The sequence below is a fragment of the Plecotus auritus genome (assembly GCF_963455305.1).
Source record: "Plecotus auritus genome assembly, chromosome: 7".
In the NCBI taxonomy this organism is placed as follows: domain Eukaryota; kingdom Metazoa; phylum Chordata; class Mammalia; order Chiroptera; family Vespertilionidae; genus Plecotus; species Plecotus auritus.
The window spans coordinates 37,611,400-37,629,378 of record NC_137774.1 but is presented as its reverse complement, the minus strand read 5'-3'; the positions used below and the strand labels follow the sequence as shown (position 1 = coordinate 37,629,378).

Genomic DNA, 17,979 nt, shown 5'->3' with positions numbered 1-17,979 from the left:
CTAGAGCGTCGGTCTGCAGACTGAAGAGTCCCAAGTTCGATTCAGTCAAGGGCATATACCTTGGTTGCGGGCACATCCCCAGTAGGGGGTGTGCAGGAGGCAGCTGATCGATGTTTCTCTCTCATTGATGTTTCTAACTTTCTATCCCTTTACCTTCCTCTCTGTAAAAAAAAAAAAAAATCAATAAAATTTATTTTTTTTTTAAAAAAAGAGTTTTTAGTTTTAGCTCTTACATTTAGGTTTTTTATCCATTTTGAGTTCATTTTTGTATATGGTGTGAGAGAAGGGTTCCGTTTCATTCTATTGCATGGGGCTATCAGTTGTCCCAACACCATTTGTGGAAAGACTGTTTTTCTCCATTGAATTGTCATGGCACACTCATTGAAAATCAATTGACCACAAATGTGAGGGTTTATTTCTGGACTTGAAATTCTATTCTATTGATCTGTATGTCTATCCCTGTGCCTGTACCAAACTGTCGTGATTACTATAGCTTTGCAGTAAATTTTAAAATTATATTATTCTTTTTCAAGATTATTCTTGAATTTCCATGTAAACTTTAGGATCAGTTTATCAACTTCTGCAAAGAAGCCAGCTACGATTTGATGAGGATGGGTTTCCAGTTCCCGTTCAGCCCTTCCCAAACTCGACTCCCTCTCCTCCCCCTGGGTTCCCTGAGGCACCCTGGAATCTTTTCCATAAATTCCATCTTTGCCCTAGCCAGTTTGGCTCAGTGGATAGAGCGTTGGCCTACAGACTGAAGGGTCCCAGGTTTGATTCCAATCAAGGACACATGCCTGGGTTGCGGGCTCAATATCCAGCAGGAGGCATGCAGGGGACAGCCAATCAATGGTTCTCTCTCTCTCTCTCTCTCCCTCTCCCTTCCTCTCTGAAATTAATAAAAATACTTTTTTTTAATTTCCATCTTTTGCTTAACCAGATTAAACTAGGTTTTGTTTCTTGCAATCAAAAGAATCATAACCAGGTACAGTAGGAACATGGTCCTACACAGTCTCAAACAACCATCTCAACACCACCTCTCCAGGGCCTAAACCCTCAGACTGTCCCCCAAGTATCCAAAGACCCCACGGAGGTCCCAATCTCAGCGATGGCCCTTGACCCCAGCCCTTCACTGCGCCTTGTATCTAGTTCCTTTCCAGGTTACATATATCAACTTCAGTTAAAGCAAACATGCCCTTGATATATGCTTGTGAAATTGAACAAGATGTCACAAGACAGCACCACAAAATAGACTGGTACCACTCTACACCCCTTAGTATCTCCACTTCATGCTCATATCTCATTCAATAGGCAGATAAGAAGCTCTAGGAAGGCCAAACATTGTTGTGCCCTTTGGACAAAGGATACAGAAACTGAAGTCCAGAGAAGTTGTGCCTTGCCTGAGAGTGACTAGCCCTGAACACTGGGCTGGACTATGTGCATCCCATGTGCATGCACTGGTGGGCCCATTGTCCCGCCCCATCTTTAAAAGTTGCTTTACTAGTAGAAGACACCTCCTTGCCCAGCCAGCATGGCTCAGTGGTTGAGCGTCGACCTATGAACCAGGAAGTCACGGTTTGATTCCCGGTCAGGACACATGCCTGGGTTGCGGGTTCGATCCCCAGTGTGGGGTGCGCAGGAGGCAGCCTATCAGTGATTCTCTCTCATCATTGATGTTTCTATCTGTCTCTCCCTCTCCTTTCCTCTCTGAAATCAATAAAAATATTTTAAAGACGCCACCTCCTCCTGCCAGTCTTCCAGGACTGCTCCCACTGCACCTCTGACATCAAATCTACAAAGAGACTAAAAGTTTTCCGAGGGCAGGAACAGTTTCCCATGCATCCCTGCCCTAACTGCCCACCCTCGCCTTTCTGAACAAAACAAACCAGAGTGGGAGGCCTCATTTTTTACCACTTCATATGCCAACCCTCAAGACTGGCTGTGCTTTGCCCAGAGACCTGTACCCAGGGGATACACAGGCAGTGCTGGCAACTGAACGGCAGGGCAGAGGAAGGCTGGCCTGGGAAACCTTTCAGCTAAGATGGGGAAGTTGTAGGCAGAAGGAGCTGCCTCCGAAGGGGGGATGTTCATGCGTGAGCTAATTCCCGTGCAGCACAATAGTATTTTGAGCTTATGACCAATGCTATTTTTCCCTCCTAGAATTTCCCTCATTTTCAATTCACTCCATGGGGGCAGGTGACTGGTCAGTACTCATTGCCCAAAGGAGGGATGCAGGTGGAAGTGACTTTTGTTTAAGTCTCAAGGGAGAAAGAGGAACAGGATGCAGACAAGATTGGCCAGAAATATGGAGAGATAAGGAACAACAGCGGTGAGGAAGAGCAGTGGGAGGTTCGAGCAGGGAGGTGTGTCTGCTCAGGGCTTCCCAGACAGGCAAGCAGACACACATGGTAAACGGAGCAGATAATTCCCAGTCCCAGAATCTGGTGTTGGAAGCCTCGGAGAGCCCCAGGGCCAGGCCGACCAGCATGGCACCATCTGGTACCAGATGACTCAATAACCTACTGCTCACACACACACACACACCGGGGTGTTTTATGGTGTCCTAGAATTACACAGCACGGTTTTAGGTAGGTGGGCATGCCCAAAGACAGCCTCTGGGACTAAGGCTTTCCATAAAAACTAAGGAGGGAGGAAATACATTTCTCTTTCTTACACCCCTAAGTTGTAGGCTAAAAGTCACGGCGCTAAACACAGTCCCACCACTCTGGTGCCACTGCTTCCTTTCCAGCAGCTGCTCCCCAGATACCCCAGGGAGCAAGAGCCTGACCAGCCTCCTCCAGTCCAGAAGCCCCCGGACTGAGGAGGAGAACCTGACAAATGCAACAGCCCCACCCATGTTTCCCACAACTTACGGGGAAATGAGGGCCCCAGCAGAGCTCTGGTCTGCCCTCTGACCTCTACATAATAGGAAGTGGCTACTTACTTGACCTTCAGGCTTGCCAGCATGGTCTTGTCGATCCTGCCAAGAGAAAAGCAAGGGCTTCGGTCAGTGCCAGGGCTGAAGGCTCCCCCCTAGGTCCAGACCACTAGACCGATGAAGGCCCTGCAGGGACAGCTGCTCCAGCGGGGAGCTCTCCTCCAGCCCCAGAAGGGAGGGCAGTGAGCTCTGGGAGGGCTGGAGCCACACAGAACCCTATGAGGTGGGTACAGTTATTCTCTCCCTTTTAGAGGTCAGGAAACTGAGGCTCAGAAGGGTAAAATCAATGTCCCAGCCTGAAGCCAGGTATCCGACGCCAGACCCAGGGATAGTAAGTACTTTGGGCAGCCTCTCCCTTCATTGCCCCCATTCCACAAGAAGACTCTGAAACCTAGATTCATCAGTCACTGGCAACTGGACATTCAACACATCGATACTTCCTAGGATTCTGCTTTGAAAAGATGCCAGTCTCCCCACCCCCCACAATACCAAGGACCCTCCTGCCCTGGGAACTGCCAGTCCAGCCAAGGAGACAGGCTCCACAGCTGGGACAGACCCGACAGCAGGCTCCAGGTGCACGGGCAGGTGGGACCAGTCACGCCCAGGAGCTCAGCACAGGGAAAATCACGTTTGCGGCAGACTGTCCTGGCAGCCAGCGCCTCCGCCCAGCCTGCGCCTCTCTGGAAGACAAGGCAGCGCTGCTAAGCTTCTATTTTTACCCCCTACATATGTCGGCCCTTATGGCTGGGAAAAAAGGCCCCTTTCTCTCTCCAGAGACAGAAAGGTAGGCAAGATTGCCACTGCTGGTGTCTCCTCTTGTTTAGGGGTCACAACCACTACTGTCACCATCAGTGTCCCTACCACCACCAGTGTCACCATTATCATCAATGTCACCATCACCATCAATGTCACCATCACCATCAATGTCACCATCACCATCAACACTGGTGCCATCATCACCATCAGTGTCACCACCATCACCATCAGTGTCACCACCCCATCAGTGTCACCACCTCATCAGTATCACCATCACCATCAACACTGGTGCCATCATCACCATCAGTGTCACCACCATCACCATCAGTGTCACCACCTCATCAGTATCACCATCACCATCAACACTGGTGCCATCATCACCATCAGTGTCACCACCATCAGTTTCACCACCCCATCAGTGTCACCACCTCATCAGTATCACCATCACCATCAACACTGGTGCCATCATCACCATCAATGTCACCACCATCACCATCAATGTCACCATCACCGTCAATGTCACCACCCCATCAATGTCACCACCGCATCAGTAACACCATCAGTGCCACCAAAATCACCACACCTCCAAGATTCCTGAAACCCTGGAAAGTTCTTTCAGCCACCCTGGAAAGTCCATCCAGCTCAGAACTGCCACAGCTTCTTCCCATATATTTGACTGCTGGGGCCATCGGGGGCAGGGGAGTGGTCTCAGGGCCATGTGGTGAAAGTTCAGAAGGGAAAGGTATGGGGTGCTCCTAAAAGTTTTTAAGGGAGGTCCCAGCAATCACAAATCAGCACCAAGGTGGAGGGATCCTTTCACTCTGAGTGAACTCCCAGCACCCTTTTTAATTTTTTTGCAAGCAATCAAATCCTATATAATAAAAGGGTAATATGCAAATTGACCCTAACGGAGGAACAACTGGTCACTATGACGTGCACTGACCAACGGGGGGGCAGACGCTCAATGCAGGAGCTGCCCCCTGGTGGTCAGTGTGCTTCTACAGGGGGAGCACGGCTCAGCCAGAAGCCAGCTCATGGCTGGCCAGGGCAGGGGTGCTAAGAATGTCCAGCTAACGGCTTAGGCCCGCTCCCCAGGTCAGACATCCCCCAAGGGCTCCCTGGCTGCCAGAGGGATGTCTGGCTGCCAGCTTAGGCCTAATCCCCCGGGGAAGTGGCCCTAAGCTGGCAGGTGGACATCCCCTGAGGGGTCCCCAACTGTGAGAGGGTGCAGGCCGGGCTGAGGAACCCTCCCCCCGAGTGCACGAATTTTCGTGCACCGGGCCTCTAGTATATAATAAGAGGCATTTCTATGGAAACAAAAGAAAAGCAAAGGTTAATGATTGGAGCAGACTGTAACTTTGGTTTCTAGGTTTGAAAGCAGGTAGTCAAGACTTCTAGACACCTGTCTGTAATCCTCTTCTGATGGAGTGACAGTCACAGTCTGATAGAGCCTCCTGGTCTCAGTGAGAATGTCTCTGGTGATCTTTTGCAGCTGGAACAAAGACTGTCCAGAGTGGAGCTGTTGTGGTGATTTCTCTGACATCTACATCAAACTGTTCCACCTGAGCTTGCATGGTCTTGGGAAACAGGCAGTGTTAGTTCCATGTTTCCAATGGATGGGAGAATGAAAATGTTAGTTTGGAGAGCTGCAGCCAAGTACTTAAGAAAATTAGAAAAATTCAGGATCCAGTCCAATTTACAAGTAGAAAAAAAATTAACTGTAAAGTCAATGAACAGCACTAGAACCTAATATCCACAAAAGTATATTACAGTTTCTCCTGAAACCATTTTCTAAGATGACGCTCATTTTTAACAAAAACAGTCAAATTCAGACTAATTTATTTGCAAAATAAGTCTAGTTTCAATAAACTTGGCCTGATTATTTGTCTAAGTCCAGCAAGAATAGTGTCAACCACATAGGCTCTTTTAAATCTGCTTTGCAGGAATTTTCCAGGAATCTTCAGAATGAATGTTAAAAGTCCTCTTGAGGCTAAGAAGCTAAGCCACGTTCTTGCCATCAGACTTCGCCTGCAGTACCGATAGATTTGGGGTTAAGTCCTCTCTCCTCGAGGTCCCCATATATCCTGAGCTTCTTACTTTGCAACCTTCGTTCCTTATCTGGAAAAAACACTGTGAACCAAGGTAAGCAAGGTATCAAAAGTAAGCTGAAGCAAAATTAGAGTTTGGTTTTCTCTCTCTGCTAAAAGGACTGTTGGTCTGCTACTGATACTGTGAAAAAATTTTCTGCCTAGAGAGCAAAGATTTGGTATTTTATCAAAATAATTTGTGTTTTATGTTGTCTTAATTGGGTCCTTGATTATTTTTTAAAAAAAAAAACTGAATCTCCTCAATAGTAAGAACTAAGTTTTGCTAACAATTATGTCAACATCTGTATTTTTTTTTAATCTTTCATTGACACTTTGGTTAAATGGATGATTAAGGATTGCTTCATAATGACTTATGATCCTATTTAGTCAAATGTCTAAACCTCTTGATATATTTTTACAAACTTCCTAACATTTAAATTATAAGTAAGAGTCTTGACCTGGGAATAACTTTGGGGTGTTCCAGAGTTTTCCCAGCACCTTTTGATGTCAGTTCCCAACAGCAAAACAAGCCACACCCCACGGCTCCTGGCCCAGGTCCCTCCAGCTTCTTCTCCACGTGCCTCCTGGACCCCATGTGGGGCTTTCACAACTGGTCCCCGGGGTCTCATTGGCCCCCAACCCACTCTGGGATGCCGGCCCTCCTCCTCTCCCATTCAACCCGCCATGGAAGGTAGGTTGGACCCAGGAGTCAGATCCCCAAATTCTGCGGTAATATTTGTAACCCAGAGCAACCCAATTGTAACCCCAAACGATAAGCCCTTACATTTTATATTTTCTCAAGGAGTCTCTTTTAATTCTTCCAACATCCTGTGCTGTGGGCAAGGCAGAAAGCCCCCACTTACACATGGAGAAACTGAGACCCAGAGAAGGGAAGTGTCCCATCTGAGTTCCTCAACGAGTCAGGGTGGAGTCAGCACTAAACCTGCACTGCTGGTGTGGCACCCTCTCAGCTCAACCACCTCACCACCCGCCCGCACTCTGGGTCGCAGCACCCCGTCCTGCCCACATCCACACCTCCCAGCAGCCTGACCCATACAGGGTTCCCACGGTGGGGCGTGGCCCCGGAGGGCGGGGCCTATGGCCTTGGCAGGGCTGAGACAGAAGACAGAGCAGTGGCTGTGACACTGGACGTTTCCCTTCCCGGAAGCCAAAGTCCCCAGGTTCTCCCAGGACCTTCTCCTCATCCCGTTCACTCCCACCACCTGGCCTACCTCTGGCATTCAAAGCGGCTTTTAAAGTAACCACCCCCGAGATTCCGCTCACTGTCTGCAGTAGACCAGGCTCCACGAAGCTGTAAATGAGCCCCCAACCAATGGCTATCCCCTCGCAGCTGACAGCCATCCCCAAACCTCCAAGCCTACCAGGAAGCCCTGCCATTCTCTCAAGCTCAACAGGACCAAATGCCTGACTTAGTCATTCTGTAAGCGTCTCCTGAGTGCTTACGCTGTGCCAAGCAGTCCCTCTCTGCTCCACGCCCCCCACAGAAGGGTGGGCCTCAGAGGACACCGTATCACTGCCAGGGTCCAGCCCTACATGGATCCCAGCCCAGCCTCACACACTGTCCCTGACCAGGAAGCAGACTAGGGATGTGAGCACAAACCCCAGCCTCAGGATAGGAGTCCTTGGTGTGAGTGTCAGGAAGGGCCATGAGCAGGCACCAGGCCACAATGGGCCACTCCTGGCAGCTCCGATCCTCTGGCCTCATCTGCCAAACACAGAGCACCCATAGGCCTTCCTGCCGGAGGATGGGAGGCGAAGTGCTTTCAGAGAGGAGAAAGGGGAAATGGAGAGCTGCATGCATATGGGATCAAGGAACCAGCCAAAGGAACAGAGCCCTCTATTCCCAGCCCCCAGGCCTCCTTCCCGGTCTCCCTCACTTCTTGGGCCCCCATTAGCCCACCAGCTTCTACACCAGGACACCCCGCGGCCACCCTCTCTACAAGAGCGGGAACCTGGCTTTGACAACACCCCAGGCCCAGAAGCTGAAAGGAAACCGATAATGAAAACCACTAGACCCCGCTCCCCAGCTGAGGAGACGCTGCCAGCAGCTGCTGACCAGACAAGCCTTTGACCTCCATCTCCCCATGTTCTGGCCCCTGCGGAGGAAAAAGCCTATTCCTTGTCCCAGACAGTAACTTAGAGGCAAGAGGCGGCCCAGAGCACCAGGCCATAGGCTTAGCACAGACCCAGCTGCTCAGGCTGGGACAGAGCTAGGATTGGCTGTCCAGGCTGGGGGACAGAGAGGAGGGACCTGGAGATTCAGGCCTGCCCCCTCCTCTCACAGCTCACCCCCTGCAGAGAGGAGGCAGCCCCAAGGTCAGCTGGCCACAGGCTCCTTCTGCCACCAAGTCACAAAGAAGACACAGACAGGAACGTTACACACATGCACAGACAAGCACACACACAGGTACGGAGCGCCAGAGGTACAGATTGGCACCTGCTCGGAAACAAAGGGAGTGCACGTGGGCTCACGCATAGACACACCCTCCCAGCCAGGCACACACCTCACACTGACAGGCACACTTCACGCACAATCTCAGGCACGCACACACACATGCACAATCATCACAGAGATGCCTACACATAAATGTGAACACATCACACACACACACACACACACACACACACACACACACACACACACTTCCAACTTCCCTAGAAGATTAGACCCAACAGAGGGTGAGGAAAACTTATAGTGTCTGATGCCCCTGCCAGGATCCTCCATCTCCATCAGCTGGCATCTAAAAGTGCCCCCCACTGACCCATGGTTCAGGCATAACCTGAGGTCCCTGTACCCACAGGCACCCACAGTGCTCAACAAGACTGCACAGTCACCCTCATCCCTTCAACCACTCCCAACCTGTCACCCACCATCCGAAGCCCCCAAAGGACACGCTGCGCTTCCTGCCAAACATGGTTGTGGCCGCGGGGCCCCAGGTCCAAGCGATGTTCCTGGGGCTGTCGGCAAGGGGGCCTCGGTGCAGCAGAATCAACGGGCCACCAGTGTAGGGCGGGGCGCCCAGTGTGACACCTCCCCCATGGCCTGCCCCCACAACCTGTACTTCCTGTGGGTGAGGCCACAGGGCCAGGAGGTGTGTCCTGAGTTCTGGGAGGCACTGAGACAAGCAGGGGAGGTTGAAGAGGGCAGCTTCCCCACGCCCAGAGGAACCCGCAGCTCCGGAAGGGGCTCGGAGGGCAGATTACACCACAGCCCAAGCTGGCAGCTCAGCCCCAAACAGCCCTGGCTTCCCAGAACCCGGAGGAGGGCAGAGGATTCCTACACTGGGCCTGGCCGGGAGGAAGACCTGGCTGGGACACTGGGGGAGCCCTGCAGACTGGGGCCCCTCACACCCACTGTCCAAGATGCGACCTTTGCCTTCCTGCTCCACCATGGCTTAGCACACACCAGGAAAGCCAGCTTCACATCTGTAATGATCCCTGTGCACATGTGGCATGGGACACATACATGTGCACATGTATACACATGATTCCTCTGTACATATAGGTACATGCATGCTCACACATGTCATTAGATATGCACACTCACATGCAAGTTCATTAACAGACACCTGGACACACTTACATACATCTTATATACATATAACTCCCCATCAGACACAGGCTCACGCACGGATGATGATACACATACATGCATCCCATGTGATGCTCGCATACATGCATCAACATACATGTGCAACCCAGGCACACGCTCAGATTGCCCACATGCCTGCAACATACATTCACAGGTACCATACGCAGGCACAGATCTGCACTTCCCAGACCCCTCGAGTCTCTAGACAGAAGCCAGCAGTACCACACTTGATGCAACAGGGCGGGAGGTAGCACATGTGTGCAGTGCTCTTTCCAGCTGGAACTGAAGGTGGGCCCTCGCCTCCTCGTGCACCAGCGCTGAGCATGCCAGGTACATAGTAGGCGTTCACTGCAATAGCCCATAGAGGGGCGTGGCACATACACTGGACCAGACTAGGGTAGGGGGACACAGAAGGGACGCCAGGCCCCTGCCCCGCCCCCAAGCAGAGGGAAAGGGAAACAAAGCTGCTGTGGCTGCCACCAATGGCCTCTCTCACTGGCCCACTCTCCCCGCAGCTTCCTGTTTGGGGCCCACTGCTACTTGGGGAGTCAGAGCCTTGCTGTGGTGCCAGAGGGTGACCTCCAGGTTGTGGACAAATGGCACAGACATTTCTATTTTCTTGACTCCTCCAGGGGGCAGGGGCAGCAGCCTGGGTGGGCTGTGAGAACAGCTTCGGGGTCCTGACCCAGCCCAGGGCTATGAGGGGCGAGTGTGGGACAACTGGCCTCTCAGCGGAGCCAGGTGGTCCTCAGCTCAGGCCACACCCTCCGCACCACCACCAGGAAGCGAAGGATCACGTGGCTCACCCTCTGGGCTTGCATCAGAACACTGGCTCCCACCCCCAGGGGATGCTGAACAGGTACCATGGTCACCTTGGGTCCTGCCTGCCCTACATCCATTTGGCCTCTCTCTGAGCAAAGCAGCTCTGCACTCCACCCACCTGGCGGAGCACCTGGCCAGGCCTGGCCAACCAGGACATCCACCCTCCTGGCCACAGAGATTGGCTCAGGAGTGGGCAGGAGACCTAAGCAGACCCAACAGGACTCACTCCCAGCATACTCCCCCACTCTTACTCGGGGTTGCTAAACCACGGGAGGGAGAGCACAAACTTCACAGCATCTTGTACTTCCTCGAGGCCACTGAGACCTGGGAACCTTGGAGAGGCCAGAAGAGCCCATGCCCTCCCCCACTCTCCTCTCCTCATCACTCAGTCCCTCAAGTTTTGGAGGCCCATGCCGGCCAGCAGGTTATGTAACTCCTCTAGGCCTCAGTTTCCTCCTGTATAATATAGGGTGGCTGCCACGAACCCCACAAGATTACAAATGGACCTATCCACTTAGCAGGGCTCCCACACCGTTATGGGAGCCGTGATAATTATTATCTATTATGATTCCACTGCCTCCCTCAGTCCTGCTCAGCTTCCTGTCACCCCTGCTCTGACCCCTCTTCTGAGTGGGGTGGCCAGTGAGGGGCCCGCGGGCTCCCTGGGAGAGATTGTGAATCATGAGAAAAGAGAAGCTCTGTGAGCCAGACCCAGCCCTCCTGTTCCCCTTCAGCACAGCCCGCTTCCTCCCAGCCCTCGGCTGAGTCAGCATGCCGGAGGTCAGAGTGGAGATGTGGGTGGGTTTACTGTGGACCAGCACCCACCTAACAGCCTAGCTCATTTCAGTCTCACAACCACCTATGCGATGGTACCACTGTTATCCCCATTTTACCAACGGGGACACTGTGGCTTAGAGAGGTCAAGGACCCTGACAAAATCGATCCGGCATGATGGTGGCACAGCTGGGTCTAACTCCAGGGCCCAAGTTCTCAACCGCTATTCCACACGGAGATCTGCTGCAGTGGGCCGACCAGCCAATCACGCTGCCCCGCTGATTCTGACGCCTACAGAGATGCACAGTGGGTGCAGTGCCCTTTCACAGATGGAGATCTGAGGCCCTGAGGAGGCAAAGCTCAGCTCAACAGCTGGAAGAGAACAGTGGTCAAGTGGGAAAGTCCTCCCAACACCTGGCCAGACAGGCTCCTTCCCTCCCGAGGCTGCTCCTTCCATCCCTCAGAGCCGACTTTGAATCTCCCAGGCACAAGGCCCTGGCTTCCCTGGTGGAGGCCTGTGGGTGCTCCTAGTACCAGCTGAAGGGGCAAGTCCCAGCCAGAGTCCCAGACCCAGGGCAGAGCTCCAGGGCACCTGCCCAGCTCTCTGAACACAGAGCTGAGAAAGCCGGCTGGGATCAGAGGGGATGAGGCAGCCCGGGCCCCGGCCAACAGCCCCTCCATTGTGTCTGCCGGCCTTTGGGGGCAGGAGGGAAGGGAGAGACAGTGTGGCTTCCTCTTCGTGGGCAGCTCTGTCCCCATAGCCACCAATGGGGCTGAAAGATGAGACAAATTCCCTTCCCAGGCGTGGGGCTGAAGCAGTTACCAGAAGCTCAGGAAACAGATGCCCCTAGAGAGGCAGGCACATCATTCAACCTAGACCCGCCCCGACTCCGGGCAGCGTGAGTTGGCACCAGGACTGACAAGGTGGGGCTCGGCTCTCCTCACAGCTCGGCCACTGAATCACCTTGCACAGGTCATGAACTCTGGGGGCTCCAGCTGACTTCCCTCTGCTTCCTTTACAAGCCAGGTGAGAACCGAGAACAAGGGCAGACGACACTCTGATCATCAGAAAAACAGGGCACAGTGGCATGGAAAGCCAGCAAGCCCACAGGGGGTGGGAATTCACACCTGGGCACGAGATAAATGACATCCAACATCTGCACTGTGATTTACAGTGCACTGGTCACTTCCCACGCTCACATCTCAAGGGCTAGCCTGAATTTCCGACTGTGCAAGTTCTGAAAAAAAAGGCGATGACAAAAAAAACTGCAAGAGCAGGACTCTAACACAGGGTTGCACAATTCACTCTGATCTGTCCAGTAATGCCAGCCCACCAAGACTACTAGCAATGCGTGGCTGTGGACTAAAGAAGCTACAAAATGTACTGTAATTTTTTTAAATTTTACATAATTACGTACCACTTTTGTCCATCAGATAGTAAAGGTTATAAAAATTTAAAAAAAAAAAAAAACAACTTTGAGCCCTGGCTGTTTTGGTTCAGTGATTAAAGCTTCTGCTCGCACACCAAAGGGTCGAGGGTTCAGTTCCGGGTCAAGGGCATGTACCTGGGTTTACCTGGGTTGCAGTTTCAAGCCCCGGCCCCAATCGGGGTGCGATGCGTTTCTCTCATATTGATGTTTGAGTCTCTCTCTTTCTCTCCCCCTCTCTCCCTCCTTCCCTCCTTCCACTCTGTCTAAAAAAAAATCAATGGGAAAAATGTCCTTGGGTGAGGATTAACAAAACAAAAAACAACCTTGATAATGGTATGAGGATATAAGGAAACAGGCACCCCCACCAGTGTATGTAGGTATTTGGCGATATCAAAATTTTAAATGCGCATACACTTTGTGTCAACATTTTTAGAAATTTATTCCACAGGCAAGTTCATACGAGTTGACAAGATCTATGCACACAAGTGTTAATTATATCACTATAATAGCAAAATACAAAAAAAAATAATAACCTAAGTGACTGTCATTTAACTATATTGTGGAACTAACATACAATGAAATACTATGTAGGTACTGAAAAGAAGGTAGAATTCATATATGTTACTATATAAAGATATCCTAAAAACTCATGCAGAATAAAAAAACACACAGACAAGATCATATAGTAGAATCCCATGAGTTTAAATAAATATGTAAATTCTCATATTTGCCTAGAAATTTCCGGAAGGAGACATAAGCAATGGTCCCATGTGGGTGACCCTGAAGAACTGGACTAGAACTGGCAATCTGGGGCAGAGGGACCTTTTACTCTATGTCCTTCTGTGCTGCTTGATTTTCTTTTTACCATGAACATGTTATTATGTCATAATTTAAAGATTAAAAAGTGTTAATTATATGGATGGTTTGTTACAGAAGGAGAAATTGGGGAGAAGAAGAGGAGGAGACGAAGCTACAAGTCTTTGAAACCTTCTTAAACTAGCCCAGCCGGTGTGGCTCAGTTGATTGGAGCATCATCCTGTGCACATAAAGGTTGCAGGTTCAATTCCAGGCCAGGGCACATACCTAGGTTTCAGTTCAGTCCCAGGTTGGGACCCATATGGAAGGCAATCAATTGATGTTTCTCTCTCTCCCCCTTCCTCTCTCTAAACATGTCCTCAGGTGAGAATTTAAACACACACACACACACACACACACACACACACACACACACACCAATTTAAAAAAAAAAAAAAAAAAAAAAAAACCTTAAACTATTTGACTATTTGGAGCTCAAACTGACCCCAGTCCTGGGACCTGGGACCAGGGACCAGGGACCACCTCTTCTACCCACCCCAAAGGGAAGTCAGGAATCTGTCTTGCCCCAGAAAGGGAGGACCAGGGTCTCTCCCTCACTGTCTGACTCCAAATGGTTCTTCCATCCACTCTGCTTTTAAGCAAAGTTTGTGCTTCAATCTTAAGAAAACTCAAGGGATGTGTGCCAAGTTGTACTTTGAATGGCCTCCACCACAGTGTTGTAGTAACTATGAAACACTGGGAACAACCCACTTATCCAACAGCAGGGGGCAGGTTAAAGACAGAAAGCATCTCCCAACATCAGAGTACCTCTCAGCCAGTGCAAAGTTCCAGTAGGTGTGGAAGTATAAGTAATGACATGGGAAGAGAGATACAGAAAATTTCTGAATGAAATGCAACAGGCCACCTCATATGCTCAGGGCCATATTGTTCAAGGGGTGAGATCAAGGATCATGATTTTTTTTTTTCTTCTTTGTGCTTTTCTGAATGTTGTAAGTTTTCTGAAATAAATAAGTCTTCCTTTTATAACTAAAAAGGCCTCACACTATTTAAAATGACAAATAAAAGGAAGCAAAAGGAGACAAGCAAGGGGATGGGCCCCATGTTATAAAACAGTGGTTTTATAAAATGCACTGGGCGTGAGAACCACCTGGGTCTTAAATAGCATGGGGTCAAACCCCAGCCTGTGGCTTTGCCAGCAGTGTGACCTTAGGCAAGTTACTTAACTTCTCTGTGCCTCAGACCAGATTCTCCACCTATGAAATGGGGATACTAACAGTACCTACCTTTTAGGGCTCTCGGAGGGGTGAATGAGTTAATACATGTTAAGCCTTCGGAGCAGGGCAAGGTATAGATCTCTAGTCGTGTTAGCTAGTGTGACTGCTATAATTATGACTCCATCATTCTGGGTTGGGGCCAGGAAATCTGCACCTTTAACAAACTCCCCAGATGATTCCGCAATCAACTACAATACTGCCACCATCACTGGAATCATCTGTAGGAAGGCTTGGGCACTGGTTGCTGTCTGAAGGGGATTCTTACTAAAAGAGATCCAAAGCCAGCTCTTCGCTCTCCCTCCATCAGGCTGGGTCACTCCAATCCTTCCCTGACATTGTAGAGCCTCTTCCTCACCAAGATGGGCCAGAAGGTGGACATCAGCGCCCTCTACAGGCCTGTTAGTGTAGTGCAAGGAGGAAAAAGGGGGTGTCTTCTTGCTGGTGTTTGCAGCCACATTGCCCTCTAGCAAAAGGGACTGAGGGGTGGGGGGAATTCTCTGTGTTGCAAGAGATAAGTAACAACCACTTGTGTCAGAACACCTGGGTTGCAGCTCTGGGTCTGCAAAGTAGTTGCGGGGAAACCACTTAAACTCCCTCTGCTTCAGTTGTTTCATCTGTAAAGAATAACTGCAATCATCTGTTGAGAATCTCCCATAAACCAGGTATGCCATACTTCTTATTTCACTTACTCCATAACTTTGTCCTTCCTGGTGAGGACATGGAGCTCAGACACATTAAGAAACCCAGTCAGGTCACAGGGCTGGTAGGTGGTGGCAACAGAAATAAAACCCAGAACCCCGGCCTTTTTTTTTTTTTTTTAACCTCACCCAAGGATATATTGTCCATTGATTTTCTTAGAGAGAGAGAGAGAGAGAGAGAGAGAGACATCGATTGGTTGCCTCCCGAATGTGCCCTGAAGAGTCTCAGGTTTGATTCCCAGTCAAGGGATGTTGCAAACTCAATCCAGGCCTCGGCTTTTAACCACACTGCCATCCTATAGGGAAGGCTTACTGCAGAGCAGGCCCCAAATGAGGGCAGTGCTAGATGTGAGATAGCACCAGGTCGGGCCAAGGCAACACCGTTCATTGGGCCCCTGCCAATGCCCAGCTAAGGAGCAGCCCCAACCTGGGCTGGAATGAACGAACCTTGAGATTCCTCCCCCAACACTGGCAACCTGGGCTGGGGAAATCATACCTCTGGCAGATGAGCAGTGACTCAGGGGGAGGCAAGTGGGGAGACACAGGAAAGGCTCCCTCAGACACTTTTTTAAAAAAGGCCTGCAGCTCAGCCTGGCCGGTGTGGCTCAGTAGTTGAGTGTAGACCTATGAACCAGGAGGTCATGGTTTGATTCCCAGTCAGGGCACATGCCCAGGTTGTGGGCTCGATCCCCAGTGGGGGGCGTGCAGGAGGCAGCCAATCAATGATTCTCTCTCATCATTGATGTTTCAGTCTCCCCCTCTCCCTTCCTTTCTGAAATCAATAAAAATCTATTTTAAAATAATAATAAATTTAAAATTTTTAAAAAGGCCTGTAGCTCAAACACAGCTTGCTCATGATTCATTTATCCTGATTTCCCTGGAGAAAGATGGGGGTCCTAGCAGGGTCTGCCCCTCCCCCAGGCCCAAAGGAATCCTACTGGAGCCCCAGCATCGTGGCATCTCCATCAACCCTTGCCCCTTAGAAGAGCTGACTCAGAATGATATAGTGAACTGAGGCGGGAAAGGCCTTTTCCACTCAAGGTCTCTACTTCTCTCCCCATCACTGCCCCCACCCGCAAAAGGGCTCTGCACAATAAGGTGCCTCCTGTATGACAGAAGAGAGTGGGGAATTGAGGCTGGATCCCGTAGTTTGGTGAAAATCTCGATCAACACCTCACCTGTGGCAAGGGTGACCCATGGACGGAAGTGGAGTCACTACTAAAGGAATAACCCATGAGGTACATATTGATGGTGTCCCCATTTCACAGCTGGGAAAATTGGGGCACAGAGAGACTAAGTAATTTGCTCAAGCTCACACTTCTAGTAAGTGACTGCGGCAAATTATATTTCCCAAAAATGGCCACCCCATCGCACAATATATCCCTCATCCCACATGCTCTTCTCACTGTGTGACACGACACCCCCCGTTACGAGGTAGGGCGTGGATGTGTGTGGATCTGTGACTGTGACGGAAGTGGTGCTGCGTCACCGCCTCGCTCTTTCTTGGAATTCTTGATCCTGTACCAGCCACCATGCTGTGGGGAACACAGGGAGAGGCCGTGTGGCGGGGAACTGAGGCCTCCAGCCAAATGCCAGACATGAGAGTGACTGAGCCTTCAGATGCTTCCAGCCTCCAGACTTTGAGGCACCCCAGATGACGATGACCAAGTTGAGACAAGTGTCCCCACTGAGCCCTGCCCAAATTGCAGATGCCTGAGCCACATAAATGTCACCATCATTTTAGGCCATAAGCTTCTGGGTGATTTATTACGCAGCTTCCACGAGAACAGTGGAAGAGCCAGAATTTAAATCCAAGTGAGCAGGCTCCAGAGCCTGGGGCCCTGCTGGGTGAGGGACGGTGTAGAGAAGGGATTTAGAGCTTGAGCTTGGAGTCAGACATATCTTCATGTATTCATTCATTCATTCTTTCATCAAATGTTTACTGCATCCCCACTGTGTTCCAGGCTCCCTGATGGGGCAGTGACTGTTTAGGTGAACAAGACGGATAAATCCTTGCCCTGGGGGTATAAAGGGTGGGGAGGTGGAGGATAATAGGGGTTTAACCTTATACAGGTATTTGCCGTAGGGTGATATGATCGAAGGGGTCTGGGTGGGTGGGGAGCCCTGTTTAGAGGGGAGGATCTGGGACGGCCTCTCTGAAGGGGAGACTGCAAGGATGAGACAGATCCAACTTTGTGAAGAGTAGAGAGAACAGCAGCAAGTGTCAAGAATAGACCTGGGTTCACTTACTAGCTGTGTGACCTTATAGAAGTAACCCAGCCTCTCTGAGCCTCCTCTTCCTCATAGGATGGGGATGCTTTCAGAACCCACCTCATAGGTTTGTTCTGAGGGGCCAATGAGCTAATACATGTGGAGTGTGCAGTCCGGGACCTGCCACAAGAAGAGCTCCATACATTTATGTGATTGTGGTGCAGGAGTTATGCTGAGCCCCAGGCCCCCAATGGGCTGCCCAGCGCCTCAACGACCACTCTGCCAGCCACAGGGAAGAGAGGAGGGGCACAGGGCCTCTCCACTGCTGCACTGGTGCCCAAGCTTCTGAGAGTGGGTGGGGGTGCACATTTCCTGGAGCAGCTGACATACAGCCCAGCTTCCACCCACCCCTGCAGCCGTCCCTGACTCATCTCCTCAACCCAGGGCTTACCCACCCGTCACCCTTAGCTCAGAGCTCAAAAAATAGGGCTGGAGGTTGGACTGATTGTCCCTCCCCAGGTCCCACCCCAATGGCAGTGGGCCACACAGCCACTGGGGGA

At 50.8% G+C, this 17,979-nt stretch overlaps 1 protein-coding gene across 5 annotated transcripts in view; it reads right to left on the bottom strand.

Annotated features, from left to right (window-relative positions):
- Positions 1-17,979, bottom strand: part of RAP1GAP2 (RAP1 GTPase activating protein 2) — a 227,803-nt gene that overhangs the window by 186,252 nt on the left and 23,572 nt on the right. For all 5 annotated transcript variants that reach the window (XM_080680772.1, XM_080680774.1, XM_080680776.1 and 2 more), the window contains one exon: positions 2,945-2,980. In XM_080680772.1, the coding sequence (XP_080536898.1) occupies positions 2,945-2,980 (36 nt within the window). The remainder of the gene's footprint in view (positions 1-2,944; positions 2,981-17,979) is intronic.